Here is a 24170-nt window from a genome sequence, read left to right as displayed (position 1 = left end):
ATCAGAATGTCATGTTCACATTTGCTCCCTCTGTCAGCAGAGTGCATCCACAGTTGGAGCACTATCACTGACAGTGTGGGCAATATGCTGTGGGTACCTATCCCACAGTCCAGCTCGACACCTTTTGTCGCTAGGTGTTGTGGGAAGGCGGAGTGGATCGCAGCACATTTTGGGACCGGGCTCAATGTTCCGTGAGGCATTGCTTTCTGTCCCAGCACTCCATGGGCTTGCAGCTTTCTTTTGTGGAATTTTTCAATGACCCTTCTTTGCTGTGCACTCCGGCATCTTTGTCAGAAGGGATGGATCCCGCACTGCTCTCCTATGCTCTGTTAACTGTCATGAACACATCGTGAAGGGCAGTGGAGTTAATCGCAAAATTCCTAACTGAAGAAGACTCCCAGTTGCCTGACATGCTGTGTGATATGGATAGGAGCAACTTCAGATTGCTTTTGGCATTCACAGAACAGTTGCACAGGGTAGACCGTTGCTTTTGGGCTCGAGAAACAAGCACTGAATGGTGGGATCGTATCGTCATGCAGGTATGGGATGATGAGCAATGGCTACAGAACTTTCGGATGTGGAAAGACACCTTCCTGGAACTATGTGCGGAGCTCACCCCAGCACTGCGGCGCAAGGACACCAGAATGACTCTGGGAAATGTGCATGAAATAGTGGATGGCTTTGCAGAAACAGGGTTCCCTAACTGTAGAGGGGCAATAGATGGCACACATATTCCAAATTTGGCACCAGACCACCTTGTGACGGAGTACATCAATAGGAAGGGTTACTTCTCCAGGGTGTTGCAAGCACTTGTGGATCACCATGGGCATTTCACTGACATCAACGTGGGGTGGTCCGGGAAGGTGCACAACGCACACATGCATCTTCAGGAACAATGCACAGAAGCATGATTGTTAAATTCACGCACAGCATTGAAATATTTCAATAAAATACACCTTTTGCAACATAACAATCACTTTCTCACTGACCGTTGGCAAGTACACATCTCTGCGAACACCCAAAGCATGGTGAGTGTTGGCGGGGTGGGGAGGGGGGCTCCACCTGGGGAAAAAGGCACTCACTCTGCAAGGGCTGTGGTGCAGCTGACTTGGGAAAAAATCCTAAAATTCTCACACACTTTTCCACCGGCAGGGGTCATTCTAGCAGATCTCTTACTGCTAAGGGTAAGCAGGGAAACGAGGGTACATCTACTACATGTTTGTGGCTTCCGCGCTGCTCCCTATGCTGTTCGCCTGTGTGACACTTTGGTCCCTGCACCAGTGATTGCCAAATGGTGCGGGAAATTTTCCTACAATGGGGAAAAGAACAAAGCCAAGGAAGCCTCAGCAGAGGATTACCAGTACCTCCAGGAAACTTTCCTGGAGAGCTCTCTGGAGGATTCCCATGAGATCTCAGCGTGCATCAACACCCTGTTCCCATACTGATTAGCTACACAGGGAATGTCCAGCTCACAGAAACACAGCCAGCCTTGTACATTTCTATACCCTGAACCCACCTCCACACTACACAAACCACAGCCACTTACCAGACGTCTCCTCTCCTGCTTCTTGCTCGCTGGAGAGCAATTGCTGAGACTGACTAGACACCTCTGGAGTGGTGAACAGTTCCTGGCTGCTTGCCCCACCAGGTGACCCTGCCGGGAGCTCCACATCATCATCTAACTCCACCTCTTCATCAATGACTTTGTCCTCTGGGTTAGGTCCTCTTTCCACCGCCTCCAGTCCCGCCAAGTTCCATGGGGCTCTTGGCGGTGGATGTGGGGTCACCACCGAGGATAGCACCCAGTTCCTTATAGAACCAGCAGGTCTCAGGTGCAGCTCCCTTATGGTATGCCTGCTTCAGCTCCTTTATCTTCGCTCTGCACTGCAGTGTGTCCCGATCGTAACCCTTTTCACACAAGCCTTGAGAAATGTGCCTGTAAGTATCACAATTCCTATGGCTCAAGCGCAGCTGGGACTGCACAGCCTCCTCTCCCCATATACTGAGCACATCTAGCAGCTCTGCAGTGATAACCTGCCACGGTCACCTGGGAAGATGAGATGAGACCTCTCCACGAAACAGGAAATGGAATTTCAAAAATTCCCAGGGCTTCTAAGGGGGAGGGGCGGATGGTTGTTTACCTGGCTGCAGGGCATTGGAGTTCAAACTGCTGACCAGAGCAGTCATGATGGGCTTTGTGGGACACCTACTGGAGGCCAATTAAAGCAATAAAATCAAGCATGGTATCTACACTGGCACTTCGTTGACAAAAATTTAAAGGAAAAAGCCTTATGTCTCTCGTCAGGGTGCTTGTATTTTGTCACCAAAACAGGGCATTTTTGCCACCAAAAGTCGCCTCGCAGTGTATATGCATTCACTGTTTTGTCGACAAAAGCTGCCTTTTGTCAACAAAGCTTTGTAGGGTAGACAAGGCCTAATAGATCAAATTGAAAGGGCAAGGTAGACCATGCACTGACCTTGCCAGAAGCAGAGATTAAACACTACAAGGCTCAAGATCCAGGAGGGACCTCCTCCCAATGGGAGAGCAGAAAAGAAATACTACACAAAGTACTCCATTGCTAACTACTGGTTGCCTTTCCTTCCCTTCCCTCAGTATGGCATATTCTCAGAATGCAGAAACAATGGGAGTCAGCACTGTAAGAGCTGAGTGACCAGACAAACAACAAAAGAGCACCAGAGAGAGGGTCTATTTTCTAAGACCTTGATTGAAAGGTCAGGAGATGACCAACTTCTATTCTGCATAGGTCCTTATACCACGTCATTACTCCAGGAGCCAATAGCCTTCTAGTAGTGCCTTAAGCGATGTGACTAGCATCTATCATGTATGGTTTGTTCTTTTTCTCTCTCGGCAGGAGGAGAACTGTGTGTATGCATTTAATGTACTCATTGTTTTGTGTTTCCATTAGAGAAGACAGGTCAAAGAAGTGAACCTTGCACTTGGACTGAAAGATGGTGAGATCTGTGACGACTTTTAGTAGAGCTGGGCACTTAACTGATTTTTCAGTCTCTGGCAGTCAGGGGTAGGGGGGAATTTTTTAATTCCACCCAATCCCAAATATTTTCAGAATTTTCAACAAATCTAAAAAGTCAATAACAAGTTCATTTCAGGTCGAACAAAATGTTGTTGGACCCAAAACTTCTTGGTTTTTTTCTGGGCATTTTTAGACTTTTATAATAATCACCAGGCTACAGAGTCATTTTTTCTCTACCTGGCCCAGTGAATACATGATTATTTATACAAAGTGGAACAGCTTCAACAGAAGAGAAGGAAAAACCCACCCCAGAATATGCTATAGCCCTGGTGGTTAGGACACTCACCTTGCAGAGTGAAGATCTGAGTTCAAATCCCTGGTCTAGAGCAGGGATTCAAACCTGGGTCTCCCACATGAATACCCTAACCACTGGGATAGTGCGTATAAGTGCATGTCTAAGTTCTCTTGTATATCTAGCCACAAATTTTCTTTTGTCCAAAACTATTCAGCAAATGTGTGTCAAATTCATGAAGTTTGTTGACCCAAAACTGCATTTTTTGGTGAACTATTTAAAAAAAAAAAAAAAAAAAAAAAAAAGCCCAGCTATAGTCCTTTATTTCTGGGGGAGTTAAATTCCACAGTCTCAGATTAACCCCCAAGAAAGCTCTGTCTCCTGCACAGTGAAGGCAGAAAGTTCCATTGTGCCAGAGAAGCAGAACTTATGACCAAAGTCCTCATCTTGGAACTTCAAGCTATCATTTAGAAGTTCTAAGGCCAAGGCATTGAGCACCTTGACGATAAGGACCAAGACCTTGAACATGACTTGAAGTTCTATGCAAAGACAGTGTGGAGAATGGAGGACAGGTTTGATGTGGTTGGAGTAGCCACCCTTGCTAAGGAGACATGCAGCAGAGTTCTGTTCCAGCTGGAGATTCCTAAGCATTGATGGCTTTACTGCTGTAGTCCAGATGGATGGTGATAAAGGTATATATAATTGAGACAGGTCACCATCTGCCAAGATGGGACAGAAGCTTCTAGACAACTGGAGATGGTAGAAGGCATCCTTGCAGATGCTGCCACGTGAGAGCTTTGTGTCAGCAAGGAATTCATGAGCACTCCTAAACTACAGACGGAAATGACCAATTTATGGGTGTGCACCTTCAATTAAAGCAGCCTCTACCATGGCTGGAAAGTCTCAGAGTGCTTTCCTTTGCCCACAAACATCATCCTTCTCTTCTCGGGTTCCGCTTCAACCATCCATGAGCTGATCCTATACAAACAGTGGGTCATCTTGTCGGTAGTAGTATGATCCTATCTGGTGAAAGATAGGTAATGCTATGTGCCATCTGCATACTGCAGGCACTTGAGTCCATGTCATCTTACCTTTCACCTAATAGCTGCAACTGCTCTGTCGCTTGATCTGTGAATTGAGGCAAAAAGCTATAATTCATCCACTCTACGTAAAGTGTGGCTTCTCCCCTTCCACTTATGTTAAGAGATTTCCTGAGTAACAGATTCTGAAGAATACTACACCCTCCCTAACTAAGGCATACAGGTAAAGGAAGCAAGTTCAACCTTAATCTCAGTTGTGATTGAACTGGGATCTGAGATGCAGTGGGAATGGGGCCAAATAGTGTCAGGATAACTGGTGAATAGCCTAAGTTTGGCTAGAACCTGATTCTAACACACTTGGACCCATCCAAACTGTATTACAACCTAGTTCAGCTACAAACTGTGCTTAAGCACATTTGTTAAACTCAGTTCCCTGGTCACTGTACAGGATCCTGAGAGCAAAGGAGAGATAGCTAGGAGAGAGGAATAGGGCTTCTAATGTTTGTGTAGCACCTTATACAGTATTTTCAAAGTGCTAATGTACGATTACTAACTACCCTGAGCAGCACTCCCTTATTGTATCATGTGCTTCCTTGCCTAAGTTATAAATTAGAATCCTTGTTACCCTAAAGAGATATATAAAAGGCTTTAAGATGACCTCTTTAGTTTGTAGTTACACAACTCCCCAAGAAATCTTTCAGTTAAAATCCTCCACTATGAAGAACAGGTCCAGTCTGCAATACAAGCTGAACTCTAATGATACCTACCCCTAAGAGAGATAGTAAAAATAAACATTGGCTGGATGCAAGCTCCAAAAAATCTTAAATTTGGGGTTAAAGGATACATTTCACAGAAAGAATCATAATCCACAGTGTTTAGGGAGTTTACATGGATTTCTGTCGTTGCCTCTCCTTAGTTGGTAGCAACAGAAAAACATGATACACCTATGACATCACTGAGCCACAGCCCTGTTGTTTCCCAAACCAAAACACACATAAATCTCAGCAGTTACTTCTATGATCTGTAGCCATAGGATTTGTCTATAACAACATGAGCAGCTGGCTTTCCAGAAGGAAACATGAACCACCCGAATGAACTGTCAGGGGAGAATTAAAGCAAGAATTTTGGGATCTGGGCCCAGCAGTGAAGAACTATGAATCAGTAAATGGCAGGAAGCATAGTACCGAGCTGATTGCTGCTAGCCAGCTAGTCACTTGCTGCTGGTGCAGGACTTAGGAAAAAGGAGCGGGATTCTAGATCCATCACAACTGTAGACTCATGACAACCTGATTTAAGGGGAAGGAGGCAATGAATGGAAGTCCATGCCTCATGCCTGTCTGTCTGAGAGTGAGGGTGGATGTGACATTCTCATGGAGCAGGGCCCAGAATAGTCATAACCCACCTCAGAAAACAACAGTTCCAGCAGATTCTCCAGGCTCAATCTGTTTATTCTGTTATTTGATTCTTGAGAGTTTTGCAACACTTGTTGTTTACCCAATTAAAAACAGTCAGTCAAAATGTCATCCTAAGCCATTAACAGAAAGCGACCCCCTACTGGAACTAAACTGTGCACATTATAAAATAATTGAATAGAACTTGGCTCTTCTATACAATACCCATCAGCCCAAGGATCTCAAAGTGCTTCACAAACATTAATGAACTAAGCCTCATGCCCCCTCCCCCCCAACTGGGAAGGAGGAAGTATTACCATTCTATTTTATAGATGGGTTACTTGTCACAAAGCAAGTCTGTGGCAGAGACAGGAACACAACTCCCAACGCAGGTGAATACTGAAACTGCTAGACCATGCTATCACTATCCCCTGACATACATGCCCCTTTCTCCTTCTCAGAAGTGACTGGATGCTTGCAACTCATTGTAAAATTCCATACCTGTGAAAGAGGCTAAATGCCATTTAAGGATCATTTTAAATTAGGATCATCCTCCCTGGACCAGTTGAGCCAGATTTACAACCAGAATACAGTGGTGGCATGGTGCAAAGCAGCTGCACCACGCTGGAAGAAGAAGATGTCCTTTTCCAATCCTTATCTGATTGGACTAACTTTACACTGATTCTTGCTGAGCAGACAGTTACTCTTCAGCTATCTGATTTTGGACAAACAGTAAGTAAATTTTTAAAGCCATGATTATATGCAATTTGCATGAATATCAGGTGATTGCAGAAAGCAAAGCATTTGTAACTCAACCATTCTAAAAGGCCAAATAAATCTAAATTGTTGTACCTTCTTATATGAATAATGATCATTAAAGTACAAGCTGTGATTCTTTTGCCTTCTTTCATTCCTTTTAATGGCAACTGGGAAAATCTAATGGCACATCTGCACTATAAGCATAACTGAGTCAGAGATCCTGGTTACAACATAGCTGTGTCCTGACCCATTACGACACTGCACTGCATAGTTGTATCTGTTATGTGGACAGGACTCAACTGTGTTTTATCTGAATCCTGTAACTAAGATAAAGCCTTGGACATAACAATAAGCTTTAAGAGTAAACATGAATGGAGTTCTAATTAGGACAACACATTTTGATGTATATTTTCAGCAAGCTTCTACTCAGACACATTTGTCTCTGCACTTTGCAGGTGCAAACCCATAAAAATTCTTTAATATATTCAGATGTTTGACCTTGCCAGAGTGCAGACATGTATAGGAGCCCAGGTGTGGTGAGGTATGTCTACCCCAGAGCATCCCCTGCTGACCTAGTGTGGCGCCGCAAGCACTTCCTGCCTCAGTTTCCTTTTTCTCAGGACTCTTTCAGAACTCCACAAAGTCCAAACAGGCGTAAGACAAAATTCCCGTGCTAGGCTTCTACTTATTAAATACAAATAGACTTCAAATATAGTCTCTCCCCTTGGGCTCAGGTCTTACACTGCCCTTCTCCTTGGGTCATAGAATTATAGAATATCAGGGTTGGAAGGGACCTCAGGAGGTCATCTAGTCCAATCCCCTGCTCAAAGCAGGACCAATCCCCAACTAAATCATCCCAGCCAGGGCTTCATCAAGCCTGACCTTAAAAACCTCTAAGGAAGAAGATTCCACCACCTCCCTAGGTAACCCATTCCAGTGCTTCACCACCCTCCTAGTGAAAAAGTTTTTCCTAATATCCAACCTAAACTTCCCCCACTGCAACTTGAGACCATTACTCCTTGCTCTGTCATCCGGTACCACTGAGAACAGTCTAGATCTATCCTCTTTGGAACCCCCTTTCAGGTAGTTGAAAGCAGCTATCAAATCTCCCCCCCCCCATTCTTCTCTTCTGCAGACTAAACAATCCCAGTTCCCTCAGCCTCTCCTCATAAGTCATGTGCTCCTGCTCCCTAATCATTTTTGTTGCCCTTCGCTGGATTCTTTCCAATTTTTCCACATCCTTCTTGTAGTGTGGGGCCCAAAACAGGACACAGTACTCCAAATGAGGCCTCACCAATGCCGAATAGAGGGGAATGATCACGTCCCTCGATCTGCTGGCAATGCCCCTACTTATACAGCCCCAAATGCCGTTAGCCTTCTTGGCAACAAGGGCACACTGTTGACTCATATCCAGCTTCTCATTTACTGTAACCCCTAGGTCCTTTTCTGCAGAACTGCTGCCTAGCCACTCGGTCCCTAGTCTGTAGCAGTGCATGGGATTCTTCCATCCTAAGTGCAGGACTCTGCACTTGTCCTTGTTGAACCTCATCAGATTTCTTTTGGCTCAATTCTCTAATTTGTCTAGGTCCCTCTGTATCCTATCCCTACCCTCCAGCGTATCTACCACTCCTCCCAGTTTAGTGTCATCTGCAAACTTGCTAAGGGTGCAGTCCTGTGGTTCTCAGTCCTGGCCTCTCTGGTCTGTAGCCTCTCCCCTTGGCCTCAGGGATTGCATAGCTCTCATCCTTGGGGCCTGTGGTTTCTGGGACCTCCTCTCTCTCTTAGGCTATGTCTACACTGCAGAGCTTACAGTGGCGCAGCTGTACTGATACAGCTGCGCGCCACTGTAGTGCTGCTAGTGCAGATGCTCTAAGTTGATGGGAGAGAGCTCTTCTGTCAACTTAATTACTCCAGCCCCAATGAGCAGTGGTAGCTATGTTGGCAGGAGAATTGTCTACACCAGTGGTTCTGAACCAGGGGTCTGGGGCCCACTGGGGGGCCACAATCAGGTTTCAGGGGTCCGCCAATCAGGGCTGGCATTAGACTTGCTGGGGCCCAGGGCAGAAAGCCGAAGCCCCACCATCTGAGGCTGAAGCCGAAGCCAAAGCAACTTAGCTTCACAGGGCTGCCCCATAGTGTGGGGCCCTGACTTTTATATGCAGAAAAACAGTTGTTGTGGCACAGATAGGCCATGGAATTTTTATAGCATGTTGGGGAGGAGGGCCTAAGAAAGAAAAAGGTTGAGAACCCTGGTCTACACCAGCGCTTAGGTCAGTATAACTTATAGCACCAGGACAGGTATGCATGTGGAAACAATTGGCTAAAAATCCATCCCTCAGAAACAGGCAGCTTAGTCAAGCATGTATGTGCACTACTTGGTTTCAGAGTAGCAGCTGTGTTAGTCTGTATCTGCAAAAAGAACAGGAGTACTTGGGGCACCTTAGAGACTAACAAATTTATTTGAGCATAAGCTTTCCGATGAAGTGGGCTGTAGCCCACGAAAGCTTTTGCTTAAATAAATTTGTTAGTCTCTAAGGTGCCACAAGTACTCCTGTTCTTTTTGCCACTACTTGGTTGAGCATTATGCTGCCTGGACATATGTGTCATTGAAGGTTTTATGCATTAACAAGCTTTGGGGTAAAATTTCCTAAGGCATCTAGTCATTTAGGAGCCTGAGGCCCATTTTCAAAGATGACTTTCAGTCAGACTTAGGCTCCTAAGGCTTAAGTTACTTTAGAAAATGGGCCTTAGGCTCCTAAATGAGATGCTTTTCAAAGACTAAATTAGGCTCCTCAGTTAGGTGCTCTTGAAAATTTTACTCTATTGTTTTAACTACACTTCCCTTGCCCACTGCTGCTCACTCCCCCTCCAAATGCATTCACAGACAATAATGTTTGTATTACCTGACTACAAACTGTAACTACATAATGCTCAATTCTACCAGGCGGTGATCACTCTGCCACTCAAAACCTTCAATGGAATCTCCACACAGATTCACTTCCATGTCTGAATTGATCCCATTTGGCTAACATGCTGATGTCCAGTCAGTGTGCACTTATTATTTACAGGAAATTTACAGCATATTTTAAGCGAACATACACCTCAACACTACTGTATTAGTGAAATGGCCACTGAGTCAGGGAGAAATGCCATCACACTCTACTTTAGTGCAGCATTTCTCAAATGCGGTCACCAGGGGCTTTTCTTGTGGCCATAGCCTACTGGGGTGTGATGGAGGGGGGGAGCAGCGGCCCCTCCCCCTCCCTGGTGCTCCTGGATGCACAGCCTTGGTGTTGGTTGCTGGGGCTTCCAGCAAGAGTTGGGCAGCTGGGGGGGGGGGGGGGGGCGGTGGGGCTCAGAATTTGGGCTTCAGCAGGGAGGAAGGCTCTGGTAGTGAGGCTTTGGGCTCTAGCCCTGGGCTCCGGCTGTGGGGCTTCAGGCTCTGGCCCCCCGCTGCTTTCCCCAGCCAACCCGCCCTCCCCAATTGCCCCTGCTGCCTACCCCGATCTCCCATCCAGGGCTTCATTTGTCCCCAGACTTCCTAGGGCTGAGTAAATCTGCTGTAAAAAGTGATACTTGTATGTTGTTAATATCACTTTTCACAGCAGACTTACTAACTAGCAATAAATAAATTACAATGATTTGGACGTGTGTATGTGCATATTTATTTGTTTTTCCTAAAGGTAATTAAATATTTTAGGAAGAAGTGTGAGAGCGGCCACCAGCAAGAGTTGGTGGCCGCACCCTGAGGCCACCAAATAATTTGTCCTGAGAACCCCTGCCGTGTATACGGTGCATAATGGACCAGATTCCCTCACAGGCAGATGTTGGCAGAGGCCCTTCTGTGAAGGAAACTCTTCTTGGAGTGGAGGGGGGGTCACAGTGGTTCAAAGAGACTGCACAATCCTACAAGTGAATGGCACTAGCCATGGAGGGGGCATGACCCAGGCATTCAGGGGATGTATTGATTCAGCACAGTCCCACTGCAGTCTTCGCTGGCAGGGCTCCCATAGTGCTACATGTGGACATTAAAACCACCCTCCCCTGGCACAACCTCTGTGTATTGGAAAAACCATGATTCTCCTGCCTGGGGTGAATCCCACTTAGTACCATGGTCCTTGCAGGTGCAAGGAAGGTCAAGTTTGAACCCTGAAAGTTACTAGGCTAAATTCCATTAGACTTGGGGACAAATTGAGAAAGGTGCTGCACTCCTGCAACTCACATTGACACCAATGGGTTTCAGGGTTGCTCAGCCCAGGATGTGGCCCATAACATACATTAATTTAAATCTGACAAAGATTAATTCAAACCACAACTCTGCAAGAAAGAAAAAAAGATCCAGGCATACAACATCTCATTTTAGTTAAATTATTGCTACTTATTTTGACTTTCACAGGAGTCCTAATCTCAGACACTTCCAGTTAGAACATGGTTACTTACATTCTTGAAGGCATTCTGTGTCTGTGCAGTATGACTGGGATTGCCTCAACTGAAATGAATAAAAAGAAAGACCTCATCGTTAGGAAAGGGACCTGATCAGCTGTTCAAAAGTAGCAAGACAGATCTGAATTATTGCATAGTTTAAACTTATTCAACATAATGGATCTATACAGAGTTTAAAAAATATTAGGGAATACTAGGTTGAATTTTTGAACTGAAACCATCAGAGATCTTTGATAAGAAAGATTGTAACTGCTACATTGCTGCCTCACACCAGGTTTTTGGTATGTGAAGAATCCTAGTTATTTATGAGGTTTCTGAATAACTATTTATACAACGTACTTTAAGGTGACTGACTAAAATACTGTTGCTTCCATTATCAACATTCCTGGTATGTTACACAAGGTTTAAGTCTGAATACATTTTTTAAGTTCAAGTTTATAAACCTGTATATACTGTGAGGTTCATAATGGATGTGTGCTGTTACAATCAGATTAAAAAGCTACATTAAAATACCACGGGATCATCTATTAATATGTGATCATACTAAAATAATGCATTTGCACTTTAATTCTGGCATTTCCCATCTTTTGCATTCTTGATTTTTCAACCTAATAACTTTCTTTAAAGAAAGTATATTTTGTATACAGTTTCCTAGTTTGTTAGGTTTAGAAAAAAAAAATGCAGAAACATTTTCTATTATGTACAATTATATCACCAGCCCCATTAGCAGAGGTTGAACCCTGGCCTTTCAATTCTGCAGAAAGATGTCGCAGGTTTGTTTTGCGAAGCAGCCTGGTTAAAAGAATGCGATTTGTGTCCAGCCTATTAGGGAGTTGGGCTCTATTCCTGCTTGTGCAACCTCTCAGTGGAAAATGAGATATTGATTAATTATAAAAGGTGTGAAGGGAAATATTAACATTAATGATAAATGAGTCTTGAACTCATGTTCTCCTGGTTCCCCATTATTATTGGTGTTTGTTTCTGTTCCGGGGTTCATGTCACATTTGCAGGATATGACCGCAGAGGCAGGGATTGATCACTGGGCATCTATTCTGCTGCCACGTTCTCTCTCTTCCCAGGTGTCGCGAGGGGCAGTGAGGACCTGGTCTTAGAATGTTCAGGGATTCTGACATACTACCAAAATTATATTTTGCAAAACACAGGCTGGAGATAGGAAATGGTGATTTTCAAGAAGCAATATTTACTCAGGCAAATCTGCATAAAAATTCCTGGGATCAACAAAAGGTCTCTGGCCTCAAAACAATCACCATGTTGAATTTCAAAGACATGCTTTAATAGCAGTATCGGAGCGTCTATCTCTTCTTGTCACAATGGGATGCTCACTATGACTTTGGTGTATTGATCAATACAGGCACACACACACAAACACTAAATAGTACAAGTGTAATTGTTCATGATTAAACAAATCTAATAGCTTGTGCAGAAGTCTCACACTTTCCCCCAAGTTTTATCTTACATTGGTGTAGCAGGTATAATCACTCATTTTGTTATAAGCACATAACGTATTATACAAAGCACAACACTTCACAAAGGCCAAGACAGCAAAAGCTGAGCAATTGAGAAAGGAAGAGATTTTTAGTCAGAACATTTAAAACTCAGTTTATACCTATTTAACTTCAATGACTAATGAACATTTTGGAGAAAGGAAACCTTTACTAAAGATTTATCACAACACTTCCTTCAATGAAGGTGTTACGAGCTCATAATAAACATGCTATGAGACTGTCAAGAAGGCCTCCAGCAAAACCAGGGAAAACCAAAATTAACTTTCTTGATGTTTCTATGGTTAATAAACAAGCAGAAAAAAAATCTAATAGAAGACACCCCCGCCCCCAGAAACAACACTGCAAACCAAACCTACTTCCAGGCCTTCTTTACATATCACAAAGAAGGGCACAAGCCCAATTTTTATTACAAACCTTTGCAGATCATCCTTATAAGAGGATGAACTTCTCTTACCAAATTATACTGACTTAGAATATTTTGTTATTGAAATATTCTGGACTGTAAGGATTGGACATTGGTGTACCTACAGTTTAAAGAGGTGAATGACGTGGATAAATTCCACTCATAAAAGGGCTTGATTTAGGGAGGGGCTAAACATTTGCAATCCCTACTGGAGGCCATGGGGTTTGCAGGTGGTCAGCACTCGTGGGTCAATCCCAGCATATTAAATGGACAAAAGATATACAATTTGACCTTTGAGACATAATACAGACTCACTAGCATGTATCATACATTCTTTAATATACACAAAACCCTTCCCATATAAACAACGACAAACAATTTCTTCATGTACTTGTAATAAAGATCTTTTTTTGATGGTTACGCAAAAAGAAATAGGTAAAATTTTCAAAAGTGCCTAGGTCACTTTCGCTCTTAAATCCCATTTAAATTCAATAGGATTTAGGCTTCTAGGGGGACTTAGCCACTTCTGAAAATTTTACCTAATGGTTATAAACATGGACCTGTAGTACCAATTACTTGCCACATGAAGACAACGGTGTAAGCAAAATTCACAACTTTGATACAGGGCACAGAAGAAATCTGTGGAAAATTACAGTAAAATATGTGAGGACTTTTATTCTGGTTTACGTAATCTGCAGACATTTTATGGAGACTCCTCCTAACCATGCACACCCCTTCCTACATATGAGTCTCACCTGCAGCTCTTGTGCACTTAAAAGCTCCCACTGAAGCCATCTCTTAATCTAGCTACCGCTCACATGGAAACAGTATCAGAGGGAAGCTCAAAGCAAAATCAAATAAGGGAGGCCACTTTTACAAATATCAGTCAAAACCTGTCTATTCTAGCTCTTTCCCCTTTAACATTTCCCAGCGTTGCTACCACCCAGGCAGCTCCTCTGTCTAGTGTAGACAGCGGCTAAAGGCCATGGGTGTTTTGAACACGGTGTCATCTACTCCTGCTCTAAGCACTAATCCAGGCCTTGTTACACCCTACCCAGTTCAGAATAGTTTTTACACTGTTCTTAAAATGGCTTTTAGCACTTGCCCCTCCCTTCATTTCTTTCCATTGTACTGCTAATGCAGTGCCAGCAGCAGTAGCAATGGTGGGCGCTCTAGTGCAGGCTGACCATTGGTATTTTAACCACCATGTGAAGCTTATTCATTAAGATTTGAAAGACACTTTAAGGCCCTTGGATGTAAGGAGCTATAGAAGTGCCAAGTGGCAGAAATATTCAAAGTAACTGATCTATCTTAAGGTAAGTGCCACTAGAAGAGTGATTTTCAACCTTTTTTCATGTGCGGACCCCTACACATTTTTTAAATGGAGGTATGGACCCCTTTGGAAATCTCAGATATAGTCTGCAGACCCTCAGGGGTCCATGGACCACAGGTTGAAAACCACTGCACTAGAAGAATTGTTTGACATAACTGAAAAATATTTTCTTGTTGAATACATGGACAAGGTCAGTTTTATCCATAAACAAATATACTAATAAACCCTTAAAGAGTAAAGATGTCAGAATACTCTGGCTGATTTTCAGAGGATCTGGCCACACAATATTCATTTAGGGCAGGTCTACATTACAGCCGGGATCGACGCTCTGAGATCAATCCACCGGCGGTCGATTTAGCGGGTCTAGTGTAGACCTGCCAAATCGACAGCAGATCTCTCTGCAGTCGACCCCTGTACTCTACCCCCGATGAGAAGAGTAAGGTAAATTGATGGGAGATTTTCTCCCGTTGACCCCCCGCGGTGTAGACCCCATAGTAACTCGACCTAAGATACATCGACTCCAGCTATGTTATTCACGTAGCTGGTGTTGCATAGTGTAGGTCAACTTACCGTGGTAGTGTAGACATAGCCTTAGTTTTGGGCAGTTTAAATGCCAAGTCCTTTAGGCATCTTTAAAAATTTCAGACTATGTTCTGAAACACCTGTTTGCAAGAGATAAGTGCTAAAAAGTGCATATTTCTTATGAGCTGTGTGAAATGAATCTCTATGGGAAACAATACATAGTAATGCAAATTTATAGATTCACATGAATCCCTGCCTGCAGGAAGTTCACTTTTTAACAGTCTCTGCTATATCCATATTGAGAAACATAAAAAAATCAAGTATTTGAGTCTTTCATTTGAGTTTTTCTTTTTAAAGACGCATGAGTTGCTTAAGGTCCTATCTAAAAAAGATTACCCACATCGTGAATCAGATCTTAAGAAGCTACAGATCATGCACACTCCTGTAATTGTTATTGGAACATTATATATGTCCTCTTTCCCTTACTGCCCACAAGTTTGTGAAAAACTCCAGCAACCTGTTCAATGTGAGTTCAAATGTGGCTACATAACCGATGGAGCTATGTAACTTGTTTGTTTAAAACAATGAAGTGACTTGCAAAAAAATTGTTCTCTTGTGATAGAAAGTAGCAGATTATTTGAAATTAATTGGTGTAAAGAAAAACAGGTTTTGCTCAGTTCAAACTGGAGGATTGGCTCTAATTCCGTATAACCCTATACAAGTCTGATCCCTTGCGGTCATTAAATTAGTCTAAATCAGTAGTTCCCAAACTTGTTCCGCCACTTGTGCAGGGAAAGCCTCTGGCAGGCCGGGCCAGTTTGTGTACCTGCCACATCCGCAGGTTCGGCCGATCGCGGCTCCCGGTGGCCATGTTTTGCTGCTCCAGGCCAATGGGAGCTGCAGGAAGCGGCACGGGCCAAGGAACGTACTGGCCGCCGCTTCCAGTGGCTCCCATTGGCCTGGAGCCGCGAACCGCGGCCACTGGGAGCTGCGATCGGCCGAACCTGCGGACGCGGCAGGTACACAAACCGGCCCAGCTTGCCAGAGGCTTTCCCTGCACAAGTGGTGGAACAAGTTTGGGAACCACTGGTCTAAATGAAAGAAAAAGAGACTCCACTATATCTTACAGGAGGCATATGTAAGTTAAATGTGGGGAAAGCTAAAAAAACTTCTTACTGGAACTAGAATGCCTCTTCTCTTACCAACTCTGCCTATTTCCTGCTAACTGCTTCCATAGGGGACACAGTAACTATTAGAAATTCTGAATATTGTATATTTCAAGTATCGTACGTGAAAGAGGAGCAATTCTCAGAGTCTGTGAACAGTTTCTGTACTTAAATGTTTTGGTCTGAAGGGGTGGGGAGTTGTGGGTGAAGGTTTACGGGATAACAATATTTAAAAATGAAACTAATTTTTCTATTTTAAAATACAGATTTTATACAATGAATTCCATTCTTCATTTAGAAAAGGAAGATAAAGTAGCTCAGCTGCAGTTCAACTGAAAGACAATCTCAATGATATGGTGCTGGGAGAGGTGTGGTTTTGATTTGAGCACAGTCAGATGTTAATTCTAAAATAGGATAACATTTTATGCTCAAAGGTATAAAAATATTAATGAATATTAGTGTTGTTTTTATTTGTTTTCCCGTGGAGAGACTTCCATGTTCTCAAAAACAAATTCAGTTCAGGATTAGCATCTTAATCATAAGGCCTGATACACAGCCCACTGAAGTCCATGGGAGTCTTTCTATTGATTAAAGCGGGCTTTGGATCAAGCCCCTAAAAAGGACACTGTCAGATAGTTTAGGGTTTAAGCAATTAGGCTTTGTTTAAAAAGGAAGGAGCTGGGAGAGGGAGAACTTACAAAACCAAATATTAATAGAAGTGCTTTTATTATTTTCTTTCATGTCAGTGTTTTGTGTTTGGATTTAGAGGTTTCCTGTTTAGTGTCTGCCACCCCAATGTTGCAGCATTGTACTAGTACATAAGAACCAGAAACGTTTTATTGTCCAAACTGAGTTAAAGGCAAAATGGAACCAACCGAAAGGGTGAAGAAGAAGTTAGAGTTTCAAATTTTCAATTTCAATAATCTAAAGCCTTACTGGTAATACAGGTAAAAAATATTTTTTAAACCTAATAATGTCCTTTTTATCTCCTTCCAAGTACATTTTTTAAAATGTCCCTTTCCAGGGCTAAATGAGCTAAAACACCATCCAAACATACAAGAAGAGTTCCTGTGTCAGTTTTGGGGTTTGCTTTATTTTAAGCAGATTTTGGAGTGTGAAGATACCAAAGATTTAAAAATGACTCCCTACCCCGTTGTTGAATTACAAGAGGTCACGACCCACCTATTGAAATATTTAAAATGGGAACCCCAGGGCATGGTGAGTGGGAAGAAGAGGCAGGTATTTCTAGATCAGGTGGGAAGATCCCACCCCTCCCCTCTGACTCAAGTGAATATTTTTGGCTTTGTAAAACCAACCAGTTCAGAAGACAAGAACCCCTCTGATTAATGTTTCAAGCAACTCCTTACATTTTTCCAAATGCACCTCTCTTAGTCCCAGTCCACGCTGCTAATGCAGCAGTGTTAAAATCCAGCTGGAGCATGACACAGTTAAAGCAGGTTTCAACTTGTAGTGTAGACAGATCCTTACCATGTTTTAACTGTGTCCAAGAAGCATGCTGAAAACCTGGATGTGTCCCACTATTCCTATTACAAGAGGTATTAAGTTTTGCTAGGAGTTTGTACAGTTCTTAGCACAATGAAACCGCAAAACTTGGGGCCTTTGAGTGCTACCACAATACAATAATAAAATGGTCTCAGTAGCTGCTCCCCTTAATGTGGTTTGAGCATCGCCCTGCTAAACCCAGGGTTGTGAGCTCAATCCTTGAGAGGGCCATTTAGGGATGAGGGGGAACTGTCAGGGACAGTACTTGGTCCTGCTAGTGAAGGCAGGGGACTGGACTTGATGACCTTTCAAGGTCCTTTCCAGTTCTATGAGCTAGGCATATATTATTATGGCTAATATTGGGTGAACATTTTCTGCAAGAAAAGCAAAATCTCTGCACTGTGGCAAAAATTTTCTGTTGTCCCAATCATAAACTTCATGTTTTTCCAATTATGCTAGAATATGAGAACTGCATGGCATGCTCTTGATTGCAATCTGATGCTTCTGGATAACGAAGTCACTGCTTTAGTTTAGTTGGGCAGCCGCATCTGTTCTGTCAAAAGGATATTAATGATTTAGTAAACAACATGATAAATAAATTGCTGCCAGTCTGATAGGCCAGCACAGAGTACAAGCCAGGTTGCAAACTGAATCCTAGTACTATCCATCAAGTTCATATTTAAAGATGCAGAAACTGACACCTACAAGCTGGGCAAGATAAATGAGAAAGAGAGGGAGGGCGTATTGATGGAATTAAATTGTCCCTTAAATAAAATTAGCTTCCTTGGGAGAAATAGGCAAAGAGAAACTAAAACACCCCACGCTCCCACATACGCTTTAAGCAAGTGGAAAGATGATGATAGAATAATAGTTGGAGGTATGAGGACGGAGTAAAAAAAATGGAGTCCCATCCTCTCTGTGACGTTGCACTCTATATGATTTTATGAAAATATGCTAATGAGTGTGAATATAATGTAACTGGAATATGCTTCATGCAAAAGGTCTCTTGTAAGGTATCATTACAAAGCTTATAATCTACTGAGTGTGTTCATCCTATTTGTATGAATGTATCATTCTTGTATCTGAAACTAGAAATATGACATATAACTCTGAGAGCCTATTGTAATTATGCAAAGTGTAGGCCATTAATGGTGGTTTGGAATCTTGATGCCTCCCATTAACCAGGACAATTGTCTGTAGATGGTTCTGTTTTACTTGTAAGTCTTCCTGTATATGTGTGTGCTGGCAAGTGGGTAATGAAGTCTTACAGTGACATGCGATCATGTCACCTGAACTGGAATCCATCTTTAACCTGGTGTTTTTCCATTGAGTAGGGGAGGAAGGGGGGACCCAGAGACATAAAAGATTCCTGCCTTGTACCAAAGCTATATAAGGGGGTGGAACAGAACAAAGGGGGCTGCAATCATGAGAAATTCCCTAGCTACCCCCTGAGCTAGAACAAGGGCTGTACCAGGGGAAAGGATTTTGCCCAGACTAGGAAGGCATCCAGTTTGTGCAAGAAGCTTATTGAAACATCTCTGAGGGTGAGATTTTATCTGTATTCAGTTTTCTTACTGGATTAGGCATAGGCTTGCATGTTTTATTTTATTTTACTTGGTAATTCACTTTGTTCTGTCTGGTATTACTTGGAACCACTTAAAATCCTACTTTTTGTATTTAATAAAATCACTTTTTACTTATTAATTAACCCAGAGTATGTATTAATACCTGGGGGGGGGGGGGGCAAACAGCTGTGCATATCTCTCTATTTATTTGGGGTTTGGACCCCATTGGGAGTTGGGCATCTGAGTGTTAAAGACAGGAACACTTCTTAAGTTGCTTTCAGTTAAGTCTGCAGCTTGAGGTTCAGACCTGGGTTTGGGTCTGCAGCAGACTAGCTGGTCTGGCTCAAACCAGGCAGGGCACTGAAGTCCCAAGCTGCCAGGGCAGGAAAGCAGGGGCAGAAGTAGTCTTGGCACATCAGTTGGCAGCCCCAAGGGGGTTTTTGTGATCCAACCCATCACACTCTCCCATTGACAACGAGAGAGGGGGGGGGGGTGTTTGGCGCCTTTTGGGACAGAATACTTGGATTTTAAAGCATACCTCAGAATCTAGAATCATCATCATACCATCCAGGTAGGAGGAGGGGGAATGATGGTGATCAGAGGGGGAAATTGTGACACTACGCCCCATATTATTTATAGAAATATTGTTATAATACAATAATGGCATAACTAAGATGTATTTTATGCATGATGGGGCATGTGAGATATCATTGGAAAGGTTATGATTTACTGAATATGATTATCATATTTGTATGCATGTATCATTTTTGTATATGAAGTTAGGAATATTGTCTATGCACCTATTACCAATGTGTTTATACCTGGGGAACACCAACTAGACAGACGGCAATTGGTCTAGATTGCTGGCTGGAAAGGGCTATTGGGAAAAACAATAGGTCTTTGAAGATGCTAATCTCCCACCTTCCTGGAAAGCCTTCCCTGGACACTGCAAATAGACTGAGTTATGGCTGTAAGGTTCATGTGATCAAGTCACCTGACACTAGACTCCATGATAAAATTAGTACTTTTCCACTGGCTGGGGGTGGGAATCACACTGGAGGACAAAGGATTGCCACCATATGTAAAACCTATTTAAGGCAGGGGAGTGACATAATCGAGGTTCATTCTTCACTGAATCCCCACCCAGGATGACTGCTGGAAACCTCTAAGAAACATAAGACTGAGGGGAAGAGAATTGCTGAGCCCAGGCTGGAAGGGTGTCTAGCCTGTGGATGAAATATCTGAAGTTTCAAGCTGCAGGCCAGTGCAGCTGGTTTTTAAGAATCTCTGCAATCTGCCTAAAACAACATTTAGGGTGAAAATTTGCTACTTGTACCAGTTTCCTTAGTACCTTAAGCTTAGTTTGAGTGTTTGTTTTATTTGCTCAGTAATCTGCTTTGATCTGTTTGCTATCACTTCAAATTTATCTTTTATAGTTAATTAACTTGTTTTTGTTTTGTCTAAAACCAGTGTTTGGAAACCATACTTGGGGCAGAAAGCTGTTGCATATCTCTCTCCACATTGAGGGAGGGGGGAAATTTTATGAGCTTGTGCTGTACAGTTCTCTGTGCAGCACAAGACGGTATAATTTTGGGTTTACCCTCCAGAGGGGGTGTGCACTTGAGTACTGGCAGTTCCTTAGCTGAGCCTTCCCATGCAGAGCTGATCTCAGCATGTGTGTGGGTAGCTGCAGCTGGGTGTGTCCCAAGCTGTATGTGTGCTGGTAAAGTGCAATCTGAAGCCTGGGGAAGGGCTTGACAGGCTGCATAGCAGTACAGTGTGAAGGGAACCCAGGCTGGTGGGTCAGGCGGGCTCAGTGGTACCCCAGTTCCAAGTGGCACCCCGGGGGGAACCTGTCACAGAAACATTATGCTCATTTTATTATTGAAGGGTCAGAAATAATATGGAGGGGAATGCAGAAGAGAAACAGTTCAGCAGAGAGGAGATGGTTGTCTTCCAGGCAAGGAATTGCTCCTCCCTTTATCTCTCCCCTCAGTCATACTAGTCCCCCTTTTCTCCTCCCCCCTGACTTCAACATCATAGCCTATATTGTTTCTATATTGTGTTGCTTTGCTGGGAGATTAGGATGTCACCAATACCCTGCTGTTAGTGAACACAGAAAGGAGTGAAGCAGCAGAGCAAGGTATCAATACAAAAGTCAGGGGAAGAGACCTTCACACCTCCATCATTCAAGCTGAACCTAGCAGGGAGTCCCACAATGCCTCTGGCTGCATGGAATAATAGACAACAAATCGGAGAGACCAGAAATGATCATAATAATAAGACTGCCTCGGATAACATTGAACAACAAAAGCAGATCTTGAGAGGGAACTACCAGACTTATGTCTAACATACAAACAAAGAACATGCATGTTTTTTGGACCAAATAATGGAAGGGCTCTTGTCAAGGCTGTATCCCTACTTTGAACTTTAGGGTACAAATGTAGGGGCCTGCATGAAGACTTCTAAGCTTAACTACCAGCTTAGTTCCGCTGCCACCATCCCAAAGCTAATTCCCTTTCCTGGGTAGCCTTGAGAGACCTTCACCAATTCCCTGGTGAATACAGATCCAAACTCCTTGGATCTTAAATAAGGAGAAATTGACCCTTCCCCCCTCCTTCCTTTCACCAACTCCTGGTGAATACAGATCCAAACCCCTTTTAGATCTTAAAACAAGGAGAAATTGACCCTTCCCCCCTCTTTCCTTTCACCAACTCCTGGTGAATACAGATCCAAACCCCCTTTGGATCTTAAAACAAGGAGAAATCAATCAGGTTCTTAAAAAGAAGGCTTTTAATTAAAGAAAAAGGTAAAAATCATCTCTGTAAAATCAGTATGGAAAATAACTTTACAGGGTAATCAAACTTAAAGAGCTCAGAGGACCCCCCTCTTCTGTCTTAGGTTCAAAGTACAGCAAACAAAAATAAACACTCTGGTAAAAGGTACATTTACAAGTTGAGAAAACAAAGTAAATCTAAGACGCCTTGCCTGGCTTTTACTTACAATTTTGAAATAAGAGAGACTTGTTTAGAAAGATGGGGAGAACCTGGATTGATGTCTGGTCCCTCTCAGTCCCAAGAGCGAACAACCCCTTAAACAAAGGACACACACAAAAGCCTTTCCCCCCCCCAAGATTTGAAAGTATCTTGTCCCCTTATTGGTCCTTGGGGTCAGGTGTCAGCCAGGTTACCCGAGCTTCTTAACCCTTTACAGGTAAAAGGATTTGGAGTCTCTGGCTAGGAGGGATTCCATAGCACTGTACACAGGAGAGCTGTCACCCTTCCCTTTATAGTTATGACAGCTCTATTCTGCAAAGTGACCCATATGGGGTGACACCTACAGCTGCATTTCCAGGCAGATGGTTTTGAAGGATCAAAACCTTAATGACCCATAGTTTAAGTGACTGAGCAGTCACTTGGTGGTACTAGAGATACAGTATGATTTCTTTTTATCAGTAAAAGGAAAAGAGGCAGACATAAAGGTTCAGATGATCAAAAACAGTCCTGCCACAACTACTCCTAGGAAACAGAGTTACTGAAATTTTCAATGTACAATCAATAGTCTCTCTATTACTTTTAATAAAATGGTCAAACAATGTAAACACATTTCAAGTCGAGGTAGTCATGAGTGATCACCGAGAAATTACTATTATTACTAGTTAATCAGCATAGTGTAAGGCTCAGAATTGGGAGATGGAAAGAATGACAGCTGTCTTGAACTTTCAAATTAAACTCTCTTATGGGAAAAGTGGTCTCCCCGAGACAGACACAGCTATAATTAACTTTTACCTGCTTAGAAATCTGCCTCCACTTGGACTGTTTGATCTAGAACTGACTGGACTTGTTCACATGTAATTCTGCTTGTTTTAGATATCACTTAGCTACCACTGTTTTCATTATACATTTTATGGGCTCACTCCTGCAAGGTGACAGAACCCTTAATCCAACTGAACTCAAGAGGGCTGGAAGTCAATGCAAACAAAGAGCACTCAGGGGGCACCCAGCACCTTGCGGGTTCAGGCCCTCTGTTGTTCCCTTATCAGAGGGGTAGCCGTGTTAGTCTGAATCTGTAAAAAGCAACAGAGGGTCCTGTGGCACCTTTAAGACTAACAGAAGTATTGGGAGCATAAGCTTTCGTGGGTAAGAACTTCACTTCTTGCATCTGAAGAAGTGAGGTTCTTACCCACGAAAGCTTATGCTCCCAATACTTCTGTTAGTCTTAAAGGTGCCACAGGACCCTCTGTTGTTGTTCCCTTGTGGCTCACACTACCTTAGGAGGGTCACCAGGGTCCCAACCCCATAGTCAAAGATGGCTAATGACATCCTCTCTGTGAATTTTAGGCCTGGTCTACACCTAAAATTTAGGTTGACCTGGCTACATTGCTCATGGCTGTGAATAATTTCACTCCTTGCCTGACTCAGTTAGGTCAACCTAATCCCCATAGACATAGCTAGGTCGATGGTAGAATTCTTCCACCTACCTAGCTATTGCCTCTTCAGGGGACGGATTTACTAAAGCTATGGAAAAAAATACTTGCATCACTGTAGCAAGTGTCTTCACTACAGCGCTGCAGTGGCATGGCTACAGTTGTGCTGTTGCAGCACTTGAAGTGTAGACAGAGCCTGAGATTGCTCGTTAGCGCTTGTGTGGTCATTCTAAGCCACCTAACGCTTAGAGGAGGATGTAGGTCCCTAATGAGTCTAAGGCTCAGTGAGAGTCAGGGGTGACCCCATAAGGCCTCCTAAGGTTTGTGAGGTGGTCTGACAAGCTTCCTAAGCGTCACTGGCGCTTGTTGCTTTCTGCAGGTCCACAGGAAGGGAAAGGAAAATGCTTCCTTAATTTTTCTTCAGCTTCCCCCAACCTCTGGTCTCCTTCTAAGGAGTATAAATAGAAATATATTCTTTTGCAGCTCTTGGCCTCTGCTCTGTCCCCTTTGCACCAATGGAAAGCCGACTTAAAGAGCGCTTGGATATGGTAATTCCTGAGTAGCATGAAGTCCACACAGCTAGCTCTACCTTACCTGCTCTTAACTCCGTTGGCACAGGTAGTGTGTTGGGAGCAAGCCAGCGTACAAGGGCAATGTGCTCTATCAATCCTGCCAGAACAGCCCCATAGGGACCATATAGGCCAGCACAAGGTAGAGCAACCCTGAGAATGCTCTAAAACTTATGCTGAAAGCCAAACAAGACCCTGGCTGCCCCCAGAATTTGGAGGCAGTAGAGAAGGGGCAGAAA

At 43.3% G+C, this 24170-nt stretch overlaps 1 protein-coding gene across 1 annotated transcript in view; it reads right to left on the bottom strand.

Moving 5' to 3' along the window:
* Nucleotides 1-24170, bottom strand: part of SMIM14 (small integral membrane protein 14) — a 66297-nt gene that overhangs the window by 8456 nt on the left and 33671 nt on the right. Inside the window, exon 3 of the mRNA XM_065405526.1 lies at nt 10916-10964. Within this exon, the coding sequence (XP_065261598.1) occupies nt 10916-10964 (49 nt within the window). The remainder of the gene's footprint in view (nt 1-10915; nt 10965-24170) is intronic.

The sequence above is a fragment of the Emys orbicularis genome, chromosome 5 (assembly GCF_028017835.1).
Source record: "Emys orbicularis isolate rEmyOrb1 chromosome 5, rEmyOrb1.hap1, whole genome shotgun sequence".
Classification (NCBI taxonomy): Eukaryota; Metazoa; Chordata; order Testudines; family Emydidae; genus Emys; species Emys orbicularis.
The sequence above is the reverse complement of the archived record's forward strand: the minus strand, read 5'-3'. Positions and strand labels throughout refer to the sequence as shown.